This window comes from Chanos chanos, chromosome 12, assembly GCF_902362185.1.
Source record: "Chanos chanos chromosome 12, fChaCha1.1, whole genome shotgun sequence".
In the NCBI taxonomy this organism is placed as follows: Eukaryota; Metazoa; Chordata; class Actinopteri; order Gonorynchiformes; family Chanidae; genus Chanos; species Chanos chanos.
The window spans coordinates 21,654,884-21,677,809 of NC_044506.1; the positions used below are offsets into that span (position 1 = coordinate 21,654,884).

General features: G+C 42.2%; 2 protein-coding genes across 2 annotated transcripts; one reads left to right on the forward strand and one right to left on the reverse strand.

Annotated features, from left to right (window-relative positions):
- Positions 1 to 1,902: 1,902 nt before the first annotated feature.
- ccdc106b (coiled-coil domain containing 106b) lies at positions 1,903 to 8,002 on the reverse strand. Its single transcript, XM_030789210.1, has 6 exons — positions 7,922 to 8,002; positions 7,576 to 7,674; positions 6,996 to 7,232; positions 6,745 to 6,885; positions 5,114 to 5,326; positions 1,903 to 2,814 (listed from the first exon to the last, which is right to left on the reverse strand). Exons 1-6 carry the CDS (start codon positions 7,956 to 7,958, stop codon positions 2,498 to 2,500), a joined length of 1,044 nt encoding a protein of 347 aa, XP_030645070.1. The 5' UTR covers positions 7,959 to 8,002; the 3' UTR covers positions 1,903 to 2,497.
- Positions 8,003 to 16,043: 8,041 nt separating this feature from the next.
- On the forward strand, positions 16,044 to 21,383 carry rcvrn3 (recoverin 3). Its single transcript, XM_030789143.1, has 3 exons — positions 16,044 to 16,424; positions 20,841 to 20,952; positions 21,298 to 21,383. The coding sequence occupies exons 1-3, from the start codon at positions 16,044 to 16,046 to the stop codon at positions 21,381 to 21,383; spliced, it is 579 nt and encodes a 192-aa protein (XP_030645003.1).
- Positions 21,384 to 22,926: the final 1,543 nt, after the last annotated feature.

Sequence of the window (22,926 nt, forward strand, 5' to 3'; positions counted from 1 at the left end):
TACTGCTACGGTGCCTGAAGTCAATATTGTCCAAATAACAAACCAAACAAAAAAAACAAAACAATAATAATATAACACAGTAGTTGTCATAACGAGTTTGCTTCTTAATCAGTGAATGTCCTGTGATGACCAAAGTTGCCATGGAAACATACTGACCGTAATACATGCTTGGCTACGAATGGCTAATAACTGTCAACTGATCTGTCACGCTCAAGAAAGAACACCTGTCCCTGACTCAGCGGACACTATCCAAAAGGATTTTACAGATAATAAAACAGCATGTGTTCCTGATTAGTGGCAGTTTGAATGGAGACTTAGATGGTCGATAATCAAGACACATCTGAGCAACTGCTTTGGTCTTTGGTGACTACACTAGTGTGTAATGCACCGTGTGCATGTGATGTCATACAGAATCTGGCCAATCAGAAGGGCAGTGATGACTGACATGACAGCAGAGGTCAGAGCCAATGTACAGACACAGGGTAACAAAGCAGTGTCTCCCAGTCTCCCACTTCAGACCAACTGAGCTTTCTTCTCCCGGTCCCACGAACATGCAGCTCTGAGTGTTCTCTTCACAAATTCGTTTTTAATCACCATTACAAGACTTCCTGAGCCAACACATATTCACTGTGAAAAAATGCTATTTTCGTTATACTTTTGCACAACAAAAAGAGAAAGAAAAAAAAAAGCAAAAACAAACAAAGAAAAAACAAAAGGTGTTGTTTCACACTCATCTTTAAACACAAAAACAAAACAGAAAACTCAGTCCTTGGAGCAGGCTTAACAGACTTGTTTTTTTTTTTTTTTTTTTTTTAACTTTCTTTTTCTTAAGCGCATAATTCCACTTAGCTGCTGTACAGCTAAAGCATGGAGCATGGGACAGTCCCACACACTGTTTCTCAGGTCCGTTTCTGAAGCCCCTTGGTCCTGCTGGCTTTTCTAAATCTCATCTTCCAATCAAGCACCTGACTTTTACATTTTCTTCACCCAGAAAACAGGTATGTGCAATCTTCAGCCAATCAGAGCTCTCAGAGAATGTTTGGTTGTTACGGAAACCAGCAGGACCCCAGACCTTCAGAACCAGATCCGAGAAACCCTGATAAACTGTGCTTACAACTAACCTGGGCTCAGCGGGGCCCGATTCACAAATTCTAGTGTGAAAAGACTTTTTTTTTTTGGGGGGGGGGAATTCACACATACACAAAGGAGAGGAACTGCTCTAACAGTGTAAGCCTCACACTACAAATATTTAACTTAAGATATGAATTATCTAACTAGCCTGTCAGTACATCAGCTCTGTCAATTCAGACTTTGGTCAATAAAGCAGGTAAGCTATCTACTCTCTGATACACCCGTTTAGTGCTAAAACCCACAGAAAGTCAGCAGATCAGAGACAAGCACCTCTGGGCCAAACCATGATTTTGGCTGCTTAATCAGAGCAGCTCGCTATTCACATTTATCAAATACATCCTTTCATTCCAGAGGTCTTGTGTGTGTGTGTTTTTTTTTTTTTCAATTTGATGTTAGTGAACACAGGTCTGTAAGGCCATGATTGTTTTTTGTTTTTGTTTTTTTTATAATATATTCTGAACTCCAGAGGTGGAGACCCAGAGGACTAAACAGCCCATGTCCTGATCAAATACATCCAACGAAATTAAACACAGGATTAATGAGGTGACTACACAGATCACATGTTAATCTGGGATAGAGAATAAGAAAAAACAAAATGACAGAAAGGAAAAAGTGCAACCTCTGGGCTGCCAGACGACTGAACCTCCGTATGAATACTGAGATGCATTTATCAAACCTCCATGTCGGACAACATTCCCACAACATGGAGACTACACAGACATTAAAGTTTTGTTTCTTTTTTTTTTCTTTTTTTTTAACATAGTCTTACCATTGCTATGGGAGATAGGCAAATCTGAAGCTTTTAAAGATCTTTTTTTGGAAAAAAAAATAGACATTTGTATAAAAAAGAAAAAAATAAAGGCCCTTATGGTACAGTGAACGACTACTATTTTCAAAAACATGATTTATTTGCTCCATTTTCTCATTCTTTTTTTAAACATCTCCCATTTGATTCTTTTTCCTGAATGGTCTCTTTCAACTGTCAGCGACATTCTCTTTGTCTGCACTCAAACCACTCACATCTCAACCCTGTGTGTGTGTCGTTCAGATCTACAGAACACACCTCCTCGAGCACATTAACCATTTCCTTTAACTGTCAAGTTCTTGATAGTCAAATGAAAAAGGTTCTTAAATAACCCTTTATAATTTCTCGCTCTGACCACCAAGAACGTCGTGGAGAAGTGCCACACACCTGAGGCTTCAGAGTCTATGACCTTTGGTCCTTGAAATGATTTTTAACAGGAGCTGAGGTAGAAGGAAAAATCCACTCAGAATCTGAACAAAACCCAATCAGCTACTCTAGCTCTGCTGGCGTATCCCAGTTCTCGTCAACTGGACCAGTAAGCGTGGAGGATTCAGCGCCGCCTCAGTTCCTGAATCTGTAGGAGATGGGAAGTAGCAGGTTGTTCTTTTTCAAAGCTTGCACTTTAGCGTGAGTGGCTTCATCGAGGGCTTTGTAGCAGCGCCGCGCGTAGTCTAGAAGCTTCTCTTTGGAGGGGTCGAACTCACCGACGTCCGCCACCTTCTCGGGGGCGACCAGGAGCAGCTCGGCTATGGGCGTGGTCGAGGCGACGGTGTTGCGGTCCACCCCGTGGGCCTGAAAAGCCCTGGACATGCTCTTCAGCTTCTGATAGGTCACCAGGATCTTCTTATAACGCAGCAGAACTCCAGCCGGGTCTTTCACTGGAAGGAATTAGAATCGGAAGGATGGGATTTTATTGGGTCATCAGGTTTGTAAGACTTTAAGGCTTCGTTTTGGCCGATATCACACCGTTACATTATTCATCTGCTATATGGAAAGTGAGATTGGTTGATTTACAGGGGCTGGCCTAGGTGCTGGTCTATTGTAGTCTACTTGATCCCAATTCATAAGGATGGTCTATCTGATAAAGATTTACAGGGCTGGTCTATGGGCAGGTCTGTCTGACCCAGATTTACAGGGCTGATCTATTTCATATAGATTTACTGGGCAGGTCTAGCTGACACAGATTTACAGGGCAGGACTATTTGATATAGATTCACAGGGCTGGTCTATGGGCAGGTCTATCTGATATAGATTCACAGGGCTGGTTTAAGGGCAGGTCTATCTGATATAGATTCACAGGGCTGGTCTATTTGATATAGATTCACAGGGCTGGTTAAAGGGCAGGTCTATTTGATATAGATTCACAGGGCTGGTCTATGGGCAGGTCTATCTGATATAGATTCACAGGGCTGGTCTATCTGATATAGATTCACAGGGCTGGTTTAAGGGCAGGTCTATTTGATATAGATTCACAGGGCTGGTTTAAGGGCAGGTCTATCTGATATAGATTCACAGGGCTGGTCTATGGGCAGGTCTATTTGATATAGATTCGCAGGGCTGGTCTATGGGCAGGTCTAGCTGATATAGATTCACAGGGCTGGTTTAAGGGCAGGTATATCTGATATAGATTCAGAGGGCTGGTTTAAGGGCAGGTCTATCTGATATAGATTCACAGGGCTGGTTTAAGGGCAGGTCTATCTGATATAGATTCACAGGGCTGGTCTATTTGATATAGATTCACAGGGCCGGTTAAAGAGCAGGTCTATTTGATATAGATTCACAGGGCTGGTCTATGGGCAGGTCTATCTGATATAGATTCACAGGGCTGGTTTGAGGGCAAGTCTAGCTGATATAGATTCACAGGGCTGGTTTAAGGGCAGGTCTATCTGATATAGATTCACAGGGCTGGTTTAAGGGCAGGTCTATTTGATATAGATTCACAGGGCTGGTCTATGGGCAGGTCTATCTGATATAGATTCACAGGGCTGGTTTAAGGGCAGGTCTAGCTGATATAGATTCACAGGGCTGGTTTAAGGGCAGGTCTATCTGATATAGATTCACAGGGCTGGTTTAAGGGCAGGTCTATTTGATATAGATTCACAGGGCTGGTTTAAGGGCAGGTCTATCTGATATAGATTCACAGGTCTGGTCTATGGGCAGGTCTATTTGATATAGATTCGCAGGGCTGGTCTATGGGCAGGTCTAGCTGATATAGATTCGCAGGGCTGGTTTAAGGGCAGGTCTAGCTGATATAGATTCACAGGGCTGGTTTAAGAGCAGGTCTAGCTGATATAGATTCACAGGGCTGGTCTATGGGCAGGTCTAGCTGATATAGATTCACAGGGCTGGTTTAAGGGCAGGTATATCTGATATAGATTCAGAGGGCTGGTTTAAGGGCAGGTCTATCTGATATAGATTCACAGGGCTGGTTTAAGGGCAGGTCTATCTGATATAGATTCACAGGGCTGGTTTAAGGGCAGGTCTATCTGATATAGATTCACAGGGCTGGTTTAAGGGCAGGTCTATCTGATATAGATTCACAGGGCTGGTCTATTTGATATAGATTCACAGGGCCGGTTAAAGAGCAGGTCTATTTGATATAGATTCACAGGGCTGGTCTATGGGCAGGTCTATCTGATATAGATTCACAGGGCTGGTTTGAGGGCAAGTCTAGCTGATATAGATTCACAGGGCTGGTTTAAGGGCAGGTCTATCTGATATAGATTCACAGGGCTGGTCTAAGGGCAGGTCTATCTGATATAGATTCACAGGGCTGGTTTAAGGGCAGGTCTAGCTGATATAGATTCGCAGGGCTGGTTTAAGGGCAGGTCTAGCTGATATAGATTCACAGGGCTGGTTTAAGGGCAGGTCTATCTGATATAGATTCACAGGGCTGGTCTATGGGCAGGTCTATCTGATATAGATTCACAGGGCTGGTCTAAGGGCAAGTCTATCTGATATAGATTCACAGGGCTGGTCTATGGGCAGGTCTATTTGATATAGATTCACAGGGCTGGTCTATGGGCAGGTCTATTTGATATAGATTCACAGGGCTGGTCTATGGGCAGGTCTATCTGATATAGATTCACAGGGCTGGTTTATGGGCAGGTCTATCTGATATAGAGTCATAGGGCTGGTTTATGGGCAGGAATGTTTGTAATAAGGAGAATCTCTCACCTCTCTGTCTCTCCATGCCACGGGTGATGCGGAACACGCGGGTCCGTTTCACTCTGGGCTGGCCGTTACTGGACCTGCTGCCTGACCGACTCCTCTTCGAACCCTTACTGTCTGACCCCTCATCGTCCTCATCCGTCAACAGCTCCTCCTCCTCCAGGTAGCCCTCTTCTTCCAGATACTCCTCTTCCTCTATCACATCCTCCTCCTCTTCATCTGAGGAAAGCAGCACACATTAAGGAGATTCTGAAGCATAATTCTAGCACTGATATCAGAAGGCTCAGGGGTACAGGGAGGAGATCAGCTGTGAAAAGTGTGCAGTGCTTTGTGAACTGAAAGTAAAAGGTGCCATTCTAACTCAGCAATTAGCCCATTAAAAACCACAGAGATCCTCACAAAACACGCACAACCTGTATGACATCCTCCACCCCTTCGCCTGAACATGAGAAATGCCATCACACATATATAAGGCTCCTTCTGCTGTATGAAACTCATAACTCAGTCTAGTCTGATGGTTTAAACCAGCATTTCTCTGTTCCGGCCTCGTGGACCCATGAGACGGTACACTGACGTTCATTTCTCACTCTGCTATAACCAGTCGAGGAGGCCAGGGGCTCAGCGTTGGCTAGCTGAGTTCTGTCGGCTGTGATCATTCTGGGTTAGGGGAAATATGTGCTTTTTTGTGGGTCCCCAGGACTGGAGTTGAGTTATCATGGATTTGGAGTCACAGGATCACTCCAGGAGAGCTCAAAGATAAAGATATATAAATAAATAAAATTTAAAAAAAAAAAAAAAAATTAAAAACCGAGATGAGAGATGTATGGCAAGAGCTCTGATCAGCTAGTGTAGTTTAAATGTTTTTTTTTTTTATCATTATTATCACTGACTCCATAGGAGAGAAATAGGGGGGAAAAAATCACTGAATTTATAGCATGCATTTCCTGCAACATTAGTATTGCAAGTGTGTGTTTTATTAAAATAAATAAATAATACAGAGTGACCTAATAAACAAAATAACTATACGACCCTTCTCCTTATGAGAGGTTCGTAATACGAAGAAATTTTCAATACTTGTCGAAACTCTACCATGTGAGCACTCTTAGGCCAGCTCTGCTCTGGTCTAGTCTGCCATCTGTAAAGTGTGTTCTCTGGTCTAGTCTGCCATCTGTAAAGTGTGTTCTCTGGTCTAGTCTGTCATCTGTGAAGTGTGTTCTCTGGTCTAGTCTGTCATCTGTAAAGTGTGTTCTCTGGTCTAGTCTGCCATCTGTAAAGTGTGTTCTCTGGTCTAGTCTGCCATCTGTAAAGTGTGTTCTCTGGTCTAGTCTGTCATCTGTGAAGTGTGTTCTCTGGTCTAGTCTGTCATCTGTAAAGTGTGTTCTCTGGTCTAGTCTGTCATCTGTGAAGCGTGTTCTCTGGTCTAGTCTGTCATCTGTGAAGCGTGTTCTCTGGTCTAGTCTGTCATCTGTAAAGTGTGTTCTCTGGTCTAGTCTGTCATCTGTAAAGTGTGTTCTCTGGTCTAGTCTGTCATCTGTAAAGTGTGTTCTCTGGTCTAGTCTGCCATCTGTAAAGTGTGTTCTCTGGTCTAGTCTGTCATCTGTAAAGTGTGTTCTCTGCCCAGGTCTCCTCTGTCTCACCTTGTGCACTGTTGCTTCGTCTACGCTTCTGAGTCTGGTGGCGCGTTGGAACTTGGCCAGAGCGGGTTGTCATGGGAGATGGAGAGGGAGTCGACACCCTGCGTGTGAGGGGCTTCTGGGGGGCCGTGTGTGATGTCTCAGCTTGATGGTTTTGAGAGAGAAAAATGAGAGAAAAATGATTTAAAAAACACTTCAGACCTCACACATTTCCCTCTCTGGCATCTCTCCAAGTATCTATGAACAAATCAGACCACTCAGATCCTGCCATTCTTCACAGAGATCCTTTTCCTCACCATTTCTCTCACGACTCTTAGTGGTGAAGATGAATCGATCCAGCTGACAGCGTAAGAAGTCTCTCTCTTCCTCCAGATCCTCAATGCGTTTCTGCAGCCATGAGTTCTTCTCCAGAGAGATCTGAAGTTGGGCACGCAGGTTGGAGATCAGCAGGTACGGGCTACAGGGGGGAGTCTGGGCCGAAACTGCGGGCTCTGTTAAATTTACAGAAAAAGGTTTTGAAAATCTGTGTGAATATTTCCTGTATGATTGTGTGCCATTGTAAGAAACGCCAGGTCTTTTAAAAAAAATAAACGTAAAAAAAAAAAACTTTCCAGGCATCTCAGCGGCAAGATAATAACACGGAATCACGCTGTTTAGCTCGTATTAACGGCCGTTTGACAGCTGACCAGTTGTTTGTTTCAATAAATGGGTTGATTACATAATGATTCAAGTCGGCGATCTGATTCAAGTGGCCGTCTTTGGATAACAATTATATTCTCCTTTTGTAACATATAAACATCACCTCTCTCTCTTACACCAATACACACACATTACCATCAAAAATTTGGTCATTCTGGTTGTAGTAGCCAGACTGATCCACATTGCTGTCCTCAAAAGGAATGGAGATTTCATACCCATCTTCATTTTTCATATCTACATGTGAGTAGGGAAGGAAAGATAACACACATAAAGAAGAACAGGAAAAAACGGACGCTGCCGTCACTGAAAATAAAACGAACCGTCACAGGGCAAATTGTAGATATTCATAGTTGCAACGAAAATTTTCCTACGAACTTTAGGAGGCGTAGTGTGAATGAAAAAACATGGTGATACAACAACACTGTCTCACTGTACTCAGCCGGACGAAAAGAGAGCAAAAGAGGTTGTCAAAAAACGTTACCTGTTGAGTTCCTCGTGCTTTTCTGTGTATCACTCATGATCCCGTTTCATTGAATCTCTGCACAGTTCCGAAACGTGGTAAACAAGCTACGAACAAAAACAAATTTTCTTACAATGGAGCAGCAGCGTTGGTCTCAATAATCATCCACGTACACTTAAAAAAATGACTCTCTCTGAAACTTACAGACGAATGAAATATTCGCGAGACAAAGAACGAAGCCAGGTGCGCTTTTATCTAGCGTTAGCCAGATATAAAGTGAAGGTATTGGTTAACTCGTTTTCGTACGTCGACTACTACCACGGCGAGAACTAAAGAAACTAGTACAAAAGCTATAGCTAAAGATGCAACAGTCTGACCAAATGGGCAGCAATTGAGGGTTAGCTAGCTGATTTCTCTCTTCCTGTCAGGCAAATTCAGCATTCTCGATTCCCTTGCGCTAAATGTGCAATAACGCACGCTTTCCTCTGCTAGCTAGCTAGCTAACGTTGGAGAGCAAAACCCGAAGTATCATTTGCTTCGGTTTTATCAACTTCTTTCCAGAAAATCAGAGGGTTTTTTAGTTTGTATGAGCTTCACGATGGCAACTTTTCTAACCGATTCCAACTTTATCCGTCACAAATAAAACTTTCGGGATAACTTATTTGCTAAACAAACTAACAGCAATCGGTAAGTCCTCCCATTGATTGGCCCCGACGAGTGAGTTGTTATTGTGCATGACCACAGATTTATACATCACCAAGATTGACCGGGCACTCCATACAGACCTTCCTCAGTCGATCATGCTCATCTAACAAGTGTTTGAGACACCAACAGTCCTCAAACACAGTGGAAGCCAACGAGGACGTTTAGTCCGATAGACCCGCCTTCACTCTGACCATCTTCCGGTCATAAAAAACCAAAGGGATATGCGCTCGTTTGTCTGTTGCAACATTCAAGGATCACATGTCTCTGCGATGCTGCAAACACTAAACTGAGAGAAAAAAAAGAAAAGAAAATTAAGAATAAGACCATGCAGTGCGTTAATCATCGGTCATCTACTCTGTCAAAACATCTCTGGTTTTATTGTTTAGTGAACATAGGCTATGGCGCCGTAATGAGTTTTGAAATTGCTGAAAAGGAGACTTGAAAAACAATCTCGTATCCCTGATTGTGTTTTTTTTTGGGTTTTTTGGCTTTGCATGCACTAAGCCAGTGTATGCGATACACGATAAAGAAGACGGTGAAAACGTGTTTTATCTGTTCGCACCGAAGTGGTCAGTGCCTACCCAGTGAAAACGGGATTAAATGTAATATTTTTCATTCTTAGTATTGTTATGACATGTTGAAATGTTGAACAATAAATATGCCAAAAATGTTTTGGACTACGTTGTGTGTTACTTTCTGTGGTCTAACAATTGCTTGCATAAACTTGAAGGCAGAGGAAATAGCTGCACCAGAATGTCGGCTGCAGAGGCGAGACGAGACATGATTGGGGCTCTTGTTCAGGTAGGGTCGGGTATCAAGGTAAAGGTGTGCCCGGAAGTAAAACTTGAGCAGCTGGGGACCTGGCTTCCACTTCTAAAACTACAATGAACTGTAGTTTACAGAATTACTAAAATACAGCATATTTACATAGCGCGAGGAGGTAAGTGGTCTATGCAACCAGCTAATGAAAAGATATACCTTGGGAGTGAGTGAAGTTGCCCATAAACATTCTAGTATCCAACGAAATAGTCAACAGAAGTTGTAGTTTTCGTCGCGCTACCCCCTGATTTTGAAATGATAATTAGCAAGAAAGATAAATCCCGCGTATGATTTTTCTTGTCTTCCACCTCCTATAATTTTCGGCTTTTAAAACCGCTTTGGTCGCGATGCAATCAGTGTGTCTATTAGATGCGTTCCAACAGATGTGTACACCACACTGGGTAGTGAGCTGTCTAACGGGGAAAAAAAGGTTGGGCTAAATAATGAGAGATGTAGCTGAGCGACTGAACGAACAGTGTATATTGTGATGTAAATGACCCATTACCATTATTGTTAGCCTGAGAAAAGCAGAAGTATAGAACAGTATAACAAAGCAGCCAGTAAATATGCACTTTAATTTACGGTGTTTTTGTGTTTGCTCCCATCAGTCATGGCGGCGTGTGACGGACTGTCCCACTGTAAAGTGGCGCTAGCCTTCGCGGTGATCTTTGACGTTTTAGGCGTTGTGGCCTTGCTTTTGGGGGTGTTTGCTCCTTTGCAGATGAAGGGGCAAGATTTCGGAGACTTGCTTCTGTACACCGGAGCTTTGCTGGTGTTGATGTCACTGGGCGGCTGGGTGATGTGGTACAGTGGCAATATAGAGGGTCTGACATCACGCAAAGAACTCGGACACATTGGCAGCGCTGTGGACCGCCTGGCCCGTACCCTCAGCCGGAAGATCCGTACACACAGGGGTCACAGAGGGCCCTGATCATCCAAAATGAGAAGGTGAGGATGGAGAGAGTTAATGCTTAGTAAGGGCACTGTTGGGCTGATTTCATCATTAGTTTCCTCACTTTGATTGCTGTTTGACTGAGGTGCTTGGATTTCGGTGAATTTTATGGGAAAGAGGCACTATGGATATCTAAGGGTCACTGTTGAAGTTTGAGACATTTACAACTTCCTTAAATGTTATGATTTTTAAAACTGGTTTCCCGCTCCATTTTTGACAGGTATTGAAACCAGTTTCTTTGAACTGTTGTTTTTCTGGTTTTCACTTTCACATTGTTTGTTCTTCAGGCCCTGTGTAACCATGAAGATGGTAACTAAGAACGACAGTTTCTCTAAAACCCCAACACTACAGTTACAAAGGCTCTGTCCCAGGCCTTTATTTTTGACTTTGCATAAAAGTCATGTTTTTAACAGGAATATACCACACAGTTCAATGCACAAATCAGTCATTTTGAATTTGTAGGCCATGGGGCATGTTGAGTCCTTTGATGTATGCTTGTGATTAAGGCTGAGAGGTAGCCTGCTGCATAACTGTATTTGTTTACAACAGTGTTTATATCTCTCTTCTGTGATGTAGCAGTTAAAGTATAGACTGGAACTGTTTTTTAATTTGGATTTTCACAGTGTTAGTATTCATCCATCTGTCCTTGACATTTCAGTAATATTAGCAGTGTAAAGAACATTTCTTTTGGCTGTTTAATCTGGACCAAAACTCAGAAATATTCCTTTTATGTTTTTAATATTCGTTTACTTATTTGAAAGATGTTACAAAATCCTGTCATGTGTTTTGCAGCAGAATTTCTTTCTGCTCACCTGTTTACCAAATAAATGTTTTTTATGTCTGAAGAGACCTTTTTTCTAACACAGACCTACAGAGTGTTTACAATGTCAGAACGTTAAAAACTCCAAACAGGAAGTCACACCTGCTCCACATTCTCCTTTTAGAAAACACACACGTTTCTGAAAATCAGGATCAGTGTGCTCTGTCAGGTGAGAGAAGAGAAATGCACAGCCTCACATGGTCTAGCAGAGAAGATGATCGCTGAGGAGAGAGGGTAACTGAACTCTAGGTGGAGACAAAGACACACTCAAATTCAGGTCCCTCGTTGTATTAGGAAGGCTAGGGGAGTGACTCTGTCAGTAGGGACCGTCTGGTGTGTTTTTGTTTTTGGGAAAAAAACAAATTGCAACACAATTAGTCTAATCTCTTCAGACGTAGAGGTTTGAATCAGGATGACAGGACAATTAGCTGTGCCTACCGGCAATGTCATTCTTAAAGCTCTCAAACTGACGTTGAGATCATCAAAAGCTGCAACAAGAATCCAAACACAAACATTTAACAGACTATAAGAGAGAGAGAGAGAGAGAGCTGGACCTGATTTTGTAGGCTGAACAGACACAAAAGATCATGAGAGAGGGATGGAGATGCACCACAATGACATCCAATGTGAGTAGTCTAAACTCACTCTGAAAAACCCTCTTTGTCTCCAGAACCCCCTTGCAGATTTGAAAATAACTGGATAGGTCTTGGCCCAATCACTTCAAACTAAGCACTGGGTGAACTCTTACCATATATACTATACATACCACTTATAATCCCTAACTTATCATATTCGCCAAACAGCTGTAGACTGGGCATGGCTCTCAGGCTTTTGAGTTGATGATTGCTGGATATGGTATGTTGTAGGATGTGACGGGACCCCGTGAAGCACGCACAACACGGGGTACAGGATAAGGAAGTCAGGTCTCTATGGGATATTGATTAGTTGTTGCAGTTACAGATTTATTAATCTGAGATAAATTCAGGGGAAACACTCATTAATGTTAGTGTTATTAATTTGAGCCACCCGTCTATTAAAATGGACAAAATACGGTGGTAGGAATGTACGTTTTGTTTTGTCATGTTTAATATCTGAAGATTTCAAAGTGTAGACCTTAAAGTGAGTGAAGTTGGACCGTAAAGAGAAAAGCAAGCAGACACAGATAGAATATTACAGCTTTTAATGATAATGATCAACAAAGAAAATAACACTGTGGATATTCAGAACACAGTAAACGCAGTGCCTTCGATCAATGACAAGAATGATGTCATTGTGCCCTGATGCCTGACGTTACAGTTTTCCTGTGCTTCTGAACATGCAACTGACTTACAATTGGAGAAAAAAAAAATTGTAAGTCAATTTCAAGGTCAGGTTGGGGGAGTTTTCAAGTTATTACTCAGTGATAAAAGTATTGGTAAATGAGGCAAGTGCTGCATTCAAACCTTCTCTCCTGTACTGAGACCTGAGTGAAGCAGAGAGAGAATCATTGTGTGCCAGCTTGTGTTGACCGTGGCTCTCTCCAGCATCAGGACACACTGAGCGCTAAACTCCCCTCTCAAGTCCAACGCGGAGCTTATCAGAGCGGCACTGGCCTTCTTCAGCCAGGTGTCACGGTGAGGTTAGCCAGCCGTTTATGGTGGCTCTAGTGGACTTAAAGCCATTAATCAGAGAGATGTTTACGGCCTTCCTGTGGTGAGAGGGTTAGATGTGGAGAGCAGGGGCAGGGCAGGACACAGTCAGGAGGGAGAAATGCAAGCAGGCAGCCGGCTAAATGTAGACAAAGCTTCACCTTGCTGTCCTTGTTTTATGTTGATGTTTTACATAAGAGGGTGTTTTCCTCTATTAGTCTCCTAATAGGATTTCAGCCTGAGATTATTGGCATATGGTGTCCCGCGCATTTAACAGTGTGTTCAGGGTTTTGGATGCCGTTTTTTTTTATTCATTTTCTCTCAACCCCCTTTTTCATTCATTTATTCATTGGTTCGTCTACTGTCGTACATGTGCTTTCCTGTTTTTCTGTTCATAGCGTCTCTCTCCACCTGTCTGTCTTTATGGAGAGGTTTAAGGTTTTGGGGGGATTGTTGGTGGGGTTTTCTGCTGAGGGGGGGAGGGGTGGCGGCAGAATTACAGAGAGGGGGCGGAGCTGGAGACGCTAAGGCGATAAAGAGGAACTCCCTCCAGGTGTATTTCTAGTCTGAAGAAAATCTCCTGTTAAATGAGAGAGGGATGAGGCGAGGAAAGGAGAGAAAAACAGGATGCAGGAGAAGACTGCTGATGTCAGTGAAGAGGAGTGGATGTTTTCTCCCCGGAAATAGTTTTGCCTCCGTGTACGTCAAAAGTTTCCCACCATCAAATATGATGTCACTACCTCATGGTCCAAATCTTAAGGACTTATCCTGACACCAGCTCCACTCAGTCTATAAATGAAATCAGTCTGATGTTTTTCAGCAGCTCAAGACTCAGATCATTTTAAACTTTATTTAGTTACTGTTTCTTTCTTTTTTTTTTTTGTATTTCTATTTATTCACTTTGTTTACTAGACAGTGCTCTTTTAGAAATGACCTCTTGGACTATCAAGTCTGGCATAAACAAGTAATATAAAAAAACATTCAAAGTTTCAAAAATTTGCAAATGTGACAGACCATGAACGAGAGAGAGAGAGAGAGAGAGAGAGAGAGAGGAAACTCAGGGAGAGAAAACCCAGAGTGTGAGGGGCAGAGCATTGGTTAATGGAGCCAATAAAGTAATTGACTTTAGCTGGACCTTTGGACACTAGCAGTGAGTGGCAAGCCCAGATGAGTAGATCAGGAGAACCTCTGTAAGAGAACAGACCAGGAGAACTTTGGGCCGGTCTGGGTTTTATTTTACAAATGCTCACACACAGAAACTATAAAGCAAGAAGAAAAGAGAGATGTTTCCTCGAACTTTAATGCTTTCAGCATTAGAGATGGCCAGGGAGCTAAACACTGTGTGTGGGTGAAAGGTCATTTAAGCGCATTTGAAGGCTCTTGAGCTAAGTCAGAGAGAAGCAACACTTGTTTAGCCTAAGCTGCATCACTAAGACCTCATGACCCCAAAGGTTTTGATGGTCAACTCTGGTGGATGGGCTTAGCAACTTTAGAATAGACCATGAAATCCAAAAAAAAAAAAAAAAAAAAATTCTGAGAAACTCATATTAATAACAGCAAAAACACCAACGATGATGACAACAACAACACTAAAAAAAAATAAAATAAAAAAAAATAATAATAATGATAATAACACATGCATCAGTAGTGAATGGACAAGTCATCTGTTCTGGGTCTGTTATTCTGTTGGTTCTGCTGGAAGTGGAATCATAGAAAACGTTAATGATTACAAGTTGTGCACACACAGTAGCTGGTCACCAGCAACACCTGAGAAAGACATGTCCAATGTATAATTCACCAGAGCAGATGCCTTGGTCAAGGAACAATCATGAAAGTGATGGTCACTTCAGCAAGTCTACCAGAGTCAAACTAGTAAAACCCTACAATATCATATACAAATCACTCAGCCATCATGGGAGACTGATGGGTTTTGACGGAGCTGTCACGAAAAAAAAAGAAATCCCAGGTGAGAGGACGGTGTTGTGAAATTACAGAACTGTAGAACAAAATGGAAATTGCTTCAAACATAATGTGAGATCTGACTGCTTTACCAGAGCTGTGAGAGTGTTAAGGGTTTTCACCTGGAGCTTCTTCACAGTCACTGCCATGGCTCCATGTGGACAAAGCGTGAGTCAGAGTAGAACAGAATGAGTCATTTGGGGTGGTTTTGCTCTGTAAATACAGTACATGGATGCATTTTGAACAGTCACGGCATTTATTAAATGAATGTTGAGGGACAACGGTGAATAAAGACAAGGAAACACCTGAAGAAACAGGCAGTTAAAAATATAAGAGATATAAATAAGAAAGAGAGAGAGAGAGAGAGAGAGAGAGAGAGAGAGAAACCAAATATGAACTGTGGGGTGATAAGAGCCAGGGAGCACTGGCTAAGAAGTTCATTTGGGATTCTTTTACCGCTCAGCCTCTTACAGTCCAGTCTAATTGACTTATCCCCCTTATGCAGTAGCAGGTCCCTTCCCTCCTGATCTCTGTCGCACCCTCTCTCAAGCTCTCTCACTGTGCACCAGGATCCCTTGTTTCTAGGAGGATCATCCTCTGACTAACGCAGGTGAGCATCATATTTTAAAATAATGCGGTGCTTTTTGTTTCTCTTATTGGCTTGAACATAGTCTTAATTGCTGATTGATGGTGTTTGATGGACGTAATGAATCTTACTCTGGTGTCTTCACTGGTCGACGACTCTTTGGTCTCTGTTGTGCCCATCAGTCTTTCCTTAGAATACCATCACTGTGGTTCTTTTACTCCTGTCTTCAGTGATCTTCGATGTCCTGACTGTCTCAGACTGCATTTTCCTTACTCACCCTTATCATTTGTTGCAATGAACTGAGGCTGTATGAGAGCAGATAAAAGTAAAGTAAAAGAACTGAATGCGATTCATATCTGCGTCTCTGTGGTTCATTTGATGAAACTCCAACCTCACTGTCTGTCGCAAAAACGTTTTTATGAAAATCTTCACCACAGTGGAAGGGATAACATGTATGAATTTTCACGTGTGCAAGTCTGTTCCAAGGCTTTCTGCATTATGGTTTTTCAAATGTATTTGTTTTGTGTAGGGCTGTTCTGGTCAGAGGAAGTGTACAGGCAGGAGAGGATTGCTAAGGAAGTGGAGAGTTAAAATAAGAACTCAGACATATCAAACAAAGGCCTCCAACACTTCCAGAGAGGGCTTAGGACGATCTCCACTGTTCCTCCAGAGCAATGGGAAACGCGAAAAGCGGCGTGGTGTCCAGGGAGATACTGGACGACCTGAAGGTCAGCACAAAGTTCTCCGAGGCGGAGATCACAGAGTGGTACGAGAACTTCCAGAAACAGTGTCCGTCAGGCCGCATCACGCTGAGCGATTTCGAGGAGATCTACGGGCGCTTCTTCCCCGACAGCGATGCCAAGACGTACGCGCAGCACGTTTTTCGCTCCTTCGACACCAACGACGACGGGACGCTGGACTTCAAGGAGTACATCGTGGCTCTGCACATGACCTCCTCGGGAAAGATGGCGCTGAAGCTGGAGTGGGCCTTCTCTCTCTTCGACGTGGACAAAAATGGCTACATCACCAAGGCTGAAGTGTGTGAGATCTGCCAGGTGAGTGACGGATCGGGAGGAACGTGATGGGGTTGTCTGGGTGGAGGAGTAGATGTGAGATAAAGATGGATCAGGTGTTAAGCAATCCTCCTTCTGAGAAAGTGTTTTCTCTCTCTCTCTCTCTCTCTCACTCTCTCTCTCTCTCCCTCTGTCGATTTTGATTCAATCCTTTTCTGACACTGGGAGTTCTGATAATCAGATGATCCTTAAGACACTGAGTAGTTCAACTCACTGAATTCACAGAAGAGATGAAGAAGAGGAGAATGGAGACAGAGCCAGTGATGAGGATGAGGTAGTCACCAAGAAACTTACACTGGGTGACTGGTTTATGATAGTGTTACGTGACACAAATTGTGCTCGGCTGTTAAAATAGGGCCACGTGTCAAGTGTTAAATCAGAACACACTGCTCTGTCAGAACACACACTCTCCATCAGTACCAAAGAGGACATTTCCCCCTTTGACTTCTAATGAAACTTTGACTTTCTGGTTCATTTTCTGGTTTCTCTGGGTCTGTTTTCTTTGATTCAGCCCTAGGACGCATAGTGTCATACTTTTTAAAAATATATATCAGCACATATGGACAACAGAGCAGATCCCAGGGGAAGACTGAGGCAGTACACTGACCTGCAGCGCCCGTGACCTTCTAAAAGCCATCAGCATATTAACAGCATCCCAAAACATAATGTCACTCATGGATCCAGTGATGACAACCATGTATTGGCTTTGTCTGTTCATCTCGTTCACATCTTTAAGTGTTCAACATGCTCCAGGGATCAAAAGTAACAAGAATGTAGCTACATGTTTAACTAACATGACCTTGAAATAGCCATGAAATACCAAACATGCTTTAAGAAGGTGTCGGAAACATTGTAATTACAGTCTGGATACTGGTGTAATTATACCCAAGCATCCATACCTTTAAGTTTAAGTCTGATTTTGTTACGTGGGGTCATGAACTAGACAAAGACTCATTGGTCTTAAGTTCACAGTCCCATAGACAGAGAGTATTAAATACGTGATTTTGGTGTTAACGTCATGTTTCTGGACTGGAAAAACAGGGACGGTCTAGAGTCTATTTCTCTCCATCTACTTTTCTACAGAAGGTGAGACTCCCTTTAATGACAAAGAGAGAAACTGTGAGCTCCTCATGGGGGTAAAAATGGCCTGGTAGAAAAGAGCAGCGTTTTCATGGCCCTGGTGACTCTCAGGCTCCACAGGTCAGATCTGTAAGGTCAGTTTTCTCTAGCTTCTGTCTCTGAGTCAGAAGACCAGCCAGGCTTTGCCCTGGGCCTCTTCCACAGACCTCACTGTCACATCAGCACAGACCATCTTTCTCTGACTGCCCTCAGAGGCCAAAGAGGGAGAGAGAGATAGAGAGAGAGAGAGGGATGGGACAGGGAGAGAGAGAAAAAAAAAGAGAGAGAGAAAAAAAAAGAGAGAGAGAAAAAAAGAAAGAGAGAAAAGCTCCCTTACTCTACGTGTCATCAGGATTTAACAGCATGCCTACACAGCAATTAAGTGACATCACACTTAATTCAAACACAGTGTCAAACGCAGTTCTCTGAATCAGAGCGTTTTTTTCTTTTCTTGCCCTCTGATCCTCGGGCAGCTTCGATTGCTGTTGTAGCAAATAACACAGACCGGCTTGATAAAGTTCCAGATCAGCTGAACAGTAAGGCTTGATAAAAGCTACATCAAGTTTTAAATGCTTTTAAATACTGGCTAAAAACGTTCCACGGAAGACGTTTACAGTCAGATCCTGTCTCCGTTTCGAGGAGGGCAAGTGAGGTTCAGCCACAGATTGGAAGTTAAGCAGCGTGATTTCGGCCAATCGCGGTTAAGAATGATTGATATATATCAGCTCACAGACATAAATAGAACAGCCTTGCCTCAGTGGGCCTTTCTTAGGCCATTGTTAGCTAACGGTTAGAATAGAAAACAGCCCAAATCAGCAGCTTGTAAACAAAAGCGCATGACCTGGCACTAGGCTTTAAGCTTAAGCCGTGTTACGGAGTGGGACGGGGTAAATATAGTGACTACGCGAAGGAATCCTAAATGGTGCCAAAGGCAGATTACACAAGCATCAGCTGGAATTAGAGACATGGCCTTTGAGTCAGGACACTGAAGAGAGGGAATTTTGAGTTGGACAAAACTGCCAAGTGGTTTGGAAACCAATACTCAGATTGGCAGTAATGCGTAAAAAGGGCTTTTGAAGTAACCTCCCCCTGACCCCAGGTGTGGGTGGATCTGATTAAAGTGGGCGGTGTTAATGTCTAAAGGAATGCTTAAGCAGGAATTGATCTGCCCCTGTGGTGGTCACAGTCTTGGCCCTTTCCCAAACAGACATAGGGGAAAAAAAGAAAGAAAAACAAAAGCAGTAATTAAAGGAGTCAGCTTAAGGTGTCGGAGAGATAATCTCTATTAAGGTTATCATCTCTTCTCAAATTTAAATGCTAGTGTGCCAAAGCTAAATAGCAGAGAGGGTATTTGGGATATTGCTCAAAGAACAAATCATGTTTAAATATATTAAAAGACAAAAGACCTACAATTTGTTTGAATATCAGCAGGATGAGTAACACAACATTATAGAGAACCTAACAGTAAAACATGGATACATTTAGGAAAGACAATCACAGTGTCATTTAAACTAAAATCTCAAATGAGGCTGAAATGAATGTAGACAAGGTTAAAAGAGTAAGTTACACTCTGATAAGATTTCAGTATGAATTCAGTATGAAATCTATCCTGGTTAACAGGGACAAGTTTCTAGTGCATTTTTATTTTCAAAGATAAGTTCATCAAATGATTTTGTTTACAGTTAGATATTTGTATTCAAAGTTCTTTTGAAAAAAAAAAAGTTCTTAATCTAGGGTTGTATTGCGATTTTTTTAAAATAGTTCTAAGTATTTTAAGAGGAATGCAATCTGAACTATGCAGCTCAGCTCTGGTTCTGAATGAATGAAAGAACAGGACCCGTGTCAAAGATATGAATAGTTTAACTGATACGTGATGACTGTATGCCACATACCAAATATAAACAGTTGACAGTTTCAAGTTTAAACACCACAGTGATATATGTACTGTTTATATCACATATCAAGTGTATGTCAATCTTGCATATGAGTGTTGACATTGCCCTCTAGAAGAAAGAGAGAAAGAAAGAAAGAAAGAAAGAAAGAATATGAAAATAAATAAATAAATAAATAAATAAATAACTCTATATAATCTCACTCTCTAAGCAGATTTGTCATGGTCTGAGTTTGTATTGCTAGTGCTGATTGGAAGTTGAGAACATTGTGAAATGGGATAGAAGTGTTGTGAGGACAGATTCAGTGTCTAATTCACTGTTCTGCTCTGTGGCTTTGACACAGTGGACCCATATAGCACTTCTACATACCTGTCCAGCACAGATGACGAGAAAGTCCAGCATTCAGCCCGGGATTATGGCTCATTTCTCTTACTCCAGATTAGGACTACGGTAGAGCTGTTTCGCTTGAGAACCCAAGGTTGATGCACACATTGCTGTTTTACACAGCACATGCATTTAAGGTCTCCAAATACTTTTTTTCTTATCTAAAGCCTAGCACTCAAACATTCAAAATTAAATATACAAATACATTGCAGATAATCTCTCTCATGTATTCTGTGGCTACATGTGGACTTCACGACTGCTGACAGATTACACTGAACAAGAGGTAACACCAGAACACACAGTGAAAGTGGTGTGTAATCACTGGTTTGAGATTACTGTTGGTCAGTCGTCACGCTGAAAGGTTATGGCAGTGGCTGTTTTGATTGTGTTGAAGAGTTTGTTGATTATTTTTATTGGAGAAAATCTCGGACCTGATCAGATTTGTGGGTGAAGCTGCGACGTGGAGACAGTGATGGTGCTGGAGGCGTAGGTTTTTCTTGTAAGTGGATTGGTGAACTGAATGAGAAAAGTCTTTTGATGATTGACATTGCATCAATATTCACACAGGGTTGAAAAGAGGCTATGGGCTTTTTCTGGATGTCGGCTTTAGGGACGCCTGAATGCTAACGCTTTATCTAAAAACACACATTTTGTTTGCTCTCTAAAAATGAGAGCTGTTTAAAGTGAATGCTCTCTCCAGATGACAGAACGCTCTCTCACCGAATCAGATGGAGTTGAGTTTCCCAAAAGCACTCTAGCACCAGGATCATAAAAAATATGATGTTTTCTCAAAGCAAGGTCAGTGTCTTCCCCACCATGTGCATCATCACTCAGAAATCCATCATCAAAATCAACTCCTCTCTGGCCCCAGTAATAGGCACTGCTTAGTTATTCAAAACTTTTGTTTGAGAGACCCTAACGTTACCCACGAAACCCACTGCTTGACCTGTCTCCCAGTTTAAAAATGAATGAAGTCTCAGACCAGCCTCTGTTCTCCTTTCAGGCCATATTCAAGCTCATCCCCAAAGAGAAGCAGGCTGAGCTGCCCAGTGATGAAAACACACCAGAGAAGAGAGCAGACAAACTCTGGGGCTACTTTGGGAAAAAAGACACCGGTAAGCAGAGAGAGGGAGCAGGTGGTAGTGTGGGGTGTGATGTGGAGATAAACTGTACTGAGAGATTGCAGTGACATGGGGGTCTTTGATTTTTTTTTGCATGGTATCTGAATATCTTCAAAGCCGCGGTAGCTCTGTGCTGTCATTAACTGTATACTGCCCTCTGTACGGCCCACGCTGGCTTCACTAACCTGTCTCCTGAGAGAGGACGAGGGCGATGTCAGAACTGTACCTTTATCATTTCTCATCAACAAATTCATATTTATTCATCTCGCTCTCTCTCTCTCTTTCTCTCTCTCTCTCTCTCTCTCTCTCTCTCCCTCTCTCTCTCTCTCTCTCTCTCAGAACGGGTTGCTGAAGGAGAGTTCATTAAAGGAGTTCTGGAGAATGAAGACGCAATGCGCCTTATTCAGTATGAACCAAAGAAATAGCCTGTGTTCTCTGGGACCAGCCCAAATGTCATTTACAGAAATGAGATGTAAAGGCTGATCAGGGACCAGTGTGAATAACACTGAAACCCGGTGTCTTTGTAAATAAAATGTACATAACAGTGTTTAGTAATTGAACCATGTGAGTGATTGAATTTAAGGACTTGACTGTTTTCATGAGCACTCTGGATTCTACACTGGACCAAAACACGCGGTAGTTTCCCTGTGCTGCCAAGTCAGTAAATGTTGTTGACCTAGTGTGTGTATGTATACAGTGGCAGACAGGATGTAAGCATTGTTCCTGTGTGGTGGGGCACTGGATGTAATCATGTCTTTATGAGGACCTCCTCATCTCCAGAAAGGTGGCTTTCATCAAAGCAACAATCAAAGCAACCCGACTTAGATCTGCCAGTTTGGTTGAAATCTCTCTGTACAGCGGGTGAAGACATAACACCTTTCGAAAGCCAAACCTTAAATATGAATGACTGGTCCATCTTACCTTTTCTCAATTGTTCAGTCATAATACACACAAAGAGATATATTAATTGAATGTTGTTCATTTTTCTCTGTGTTATTTTGATGTGTTTTAAATCCCATTTGCTGATATTGATCAGATCAGTTTAGGGAGAGTTTCTCCCACCCATTTATACTGTTCGTGAAGCCTTTTCTCTTTAAGAAAAGAACCCATGATTTCTTTTTCTTCTCCTTCTCCTTCTTCTTCTTCTTCTCCTTCTTCTTCTTCTCCTCCTTCTTCTCCTTCTTCTTCTTTTCAAGTACTTTGTCCCACTCCAGGTCTTGTTATCTGACCTCCCCATATTACATTCACCAGCTGTAAAAGCCCTTTATCACATTTGTGCTTCATATTTTTGTGATGTTAATACTGGTCTCATCTTTTGTTTGTGAAATGACATGTGGCTCTAGAAAAGGTTAAAATAGGAAATTAGAGGCATCCTATGAGCTGGAGTGATTTATACATTTATTCACTTAATCATTACTGTATTTTATTTGTTTACCTATGTCATGTCTTTCTTTTTTGTATTCGTTCTATTGCTTTTAAAGCAATTGGAGCAACCGAAATTAAAACTGTGAAATAAAGCATTTTGCTATGAACATGTTTTGACGTGCAAGTTCATTTTCAGTGGCTCCAAAGACAGAACAAATCTTTGTGAGTGAAGTTACACATAGTTGCACATGGTTTAGAGTCCATTCTCCACATTCTCTCTCTCTTCACTTCTTCTCCTTTCTTTTTACTTTCTGACTGGGGAGATTACTAACATAATCTTCTGTCAGGCACTGGAAAGCATCTGTCTCAACCTCCTAATATCTCTCTGCTTATGTAATCTCTCCATGTCTCCGTCTCTGTCTTTATCCAATCAACATCATCTTAACTTGAGATGCAGTTAGTGAAATATGACCCGTAGTCTGCAGGAATGAAGATGAGGGTGGTCGTAGTTTTGAGTGACAGAAGCTGCAAGCGTAGAAGGTTCAAGTATTTTAAAAAATCAGAAAAAGGAGGTTTAATCTTTCTGAAAGGAGGTTTAATCTT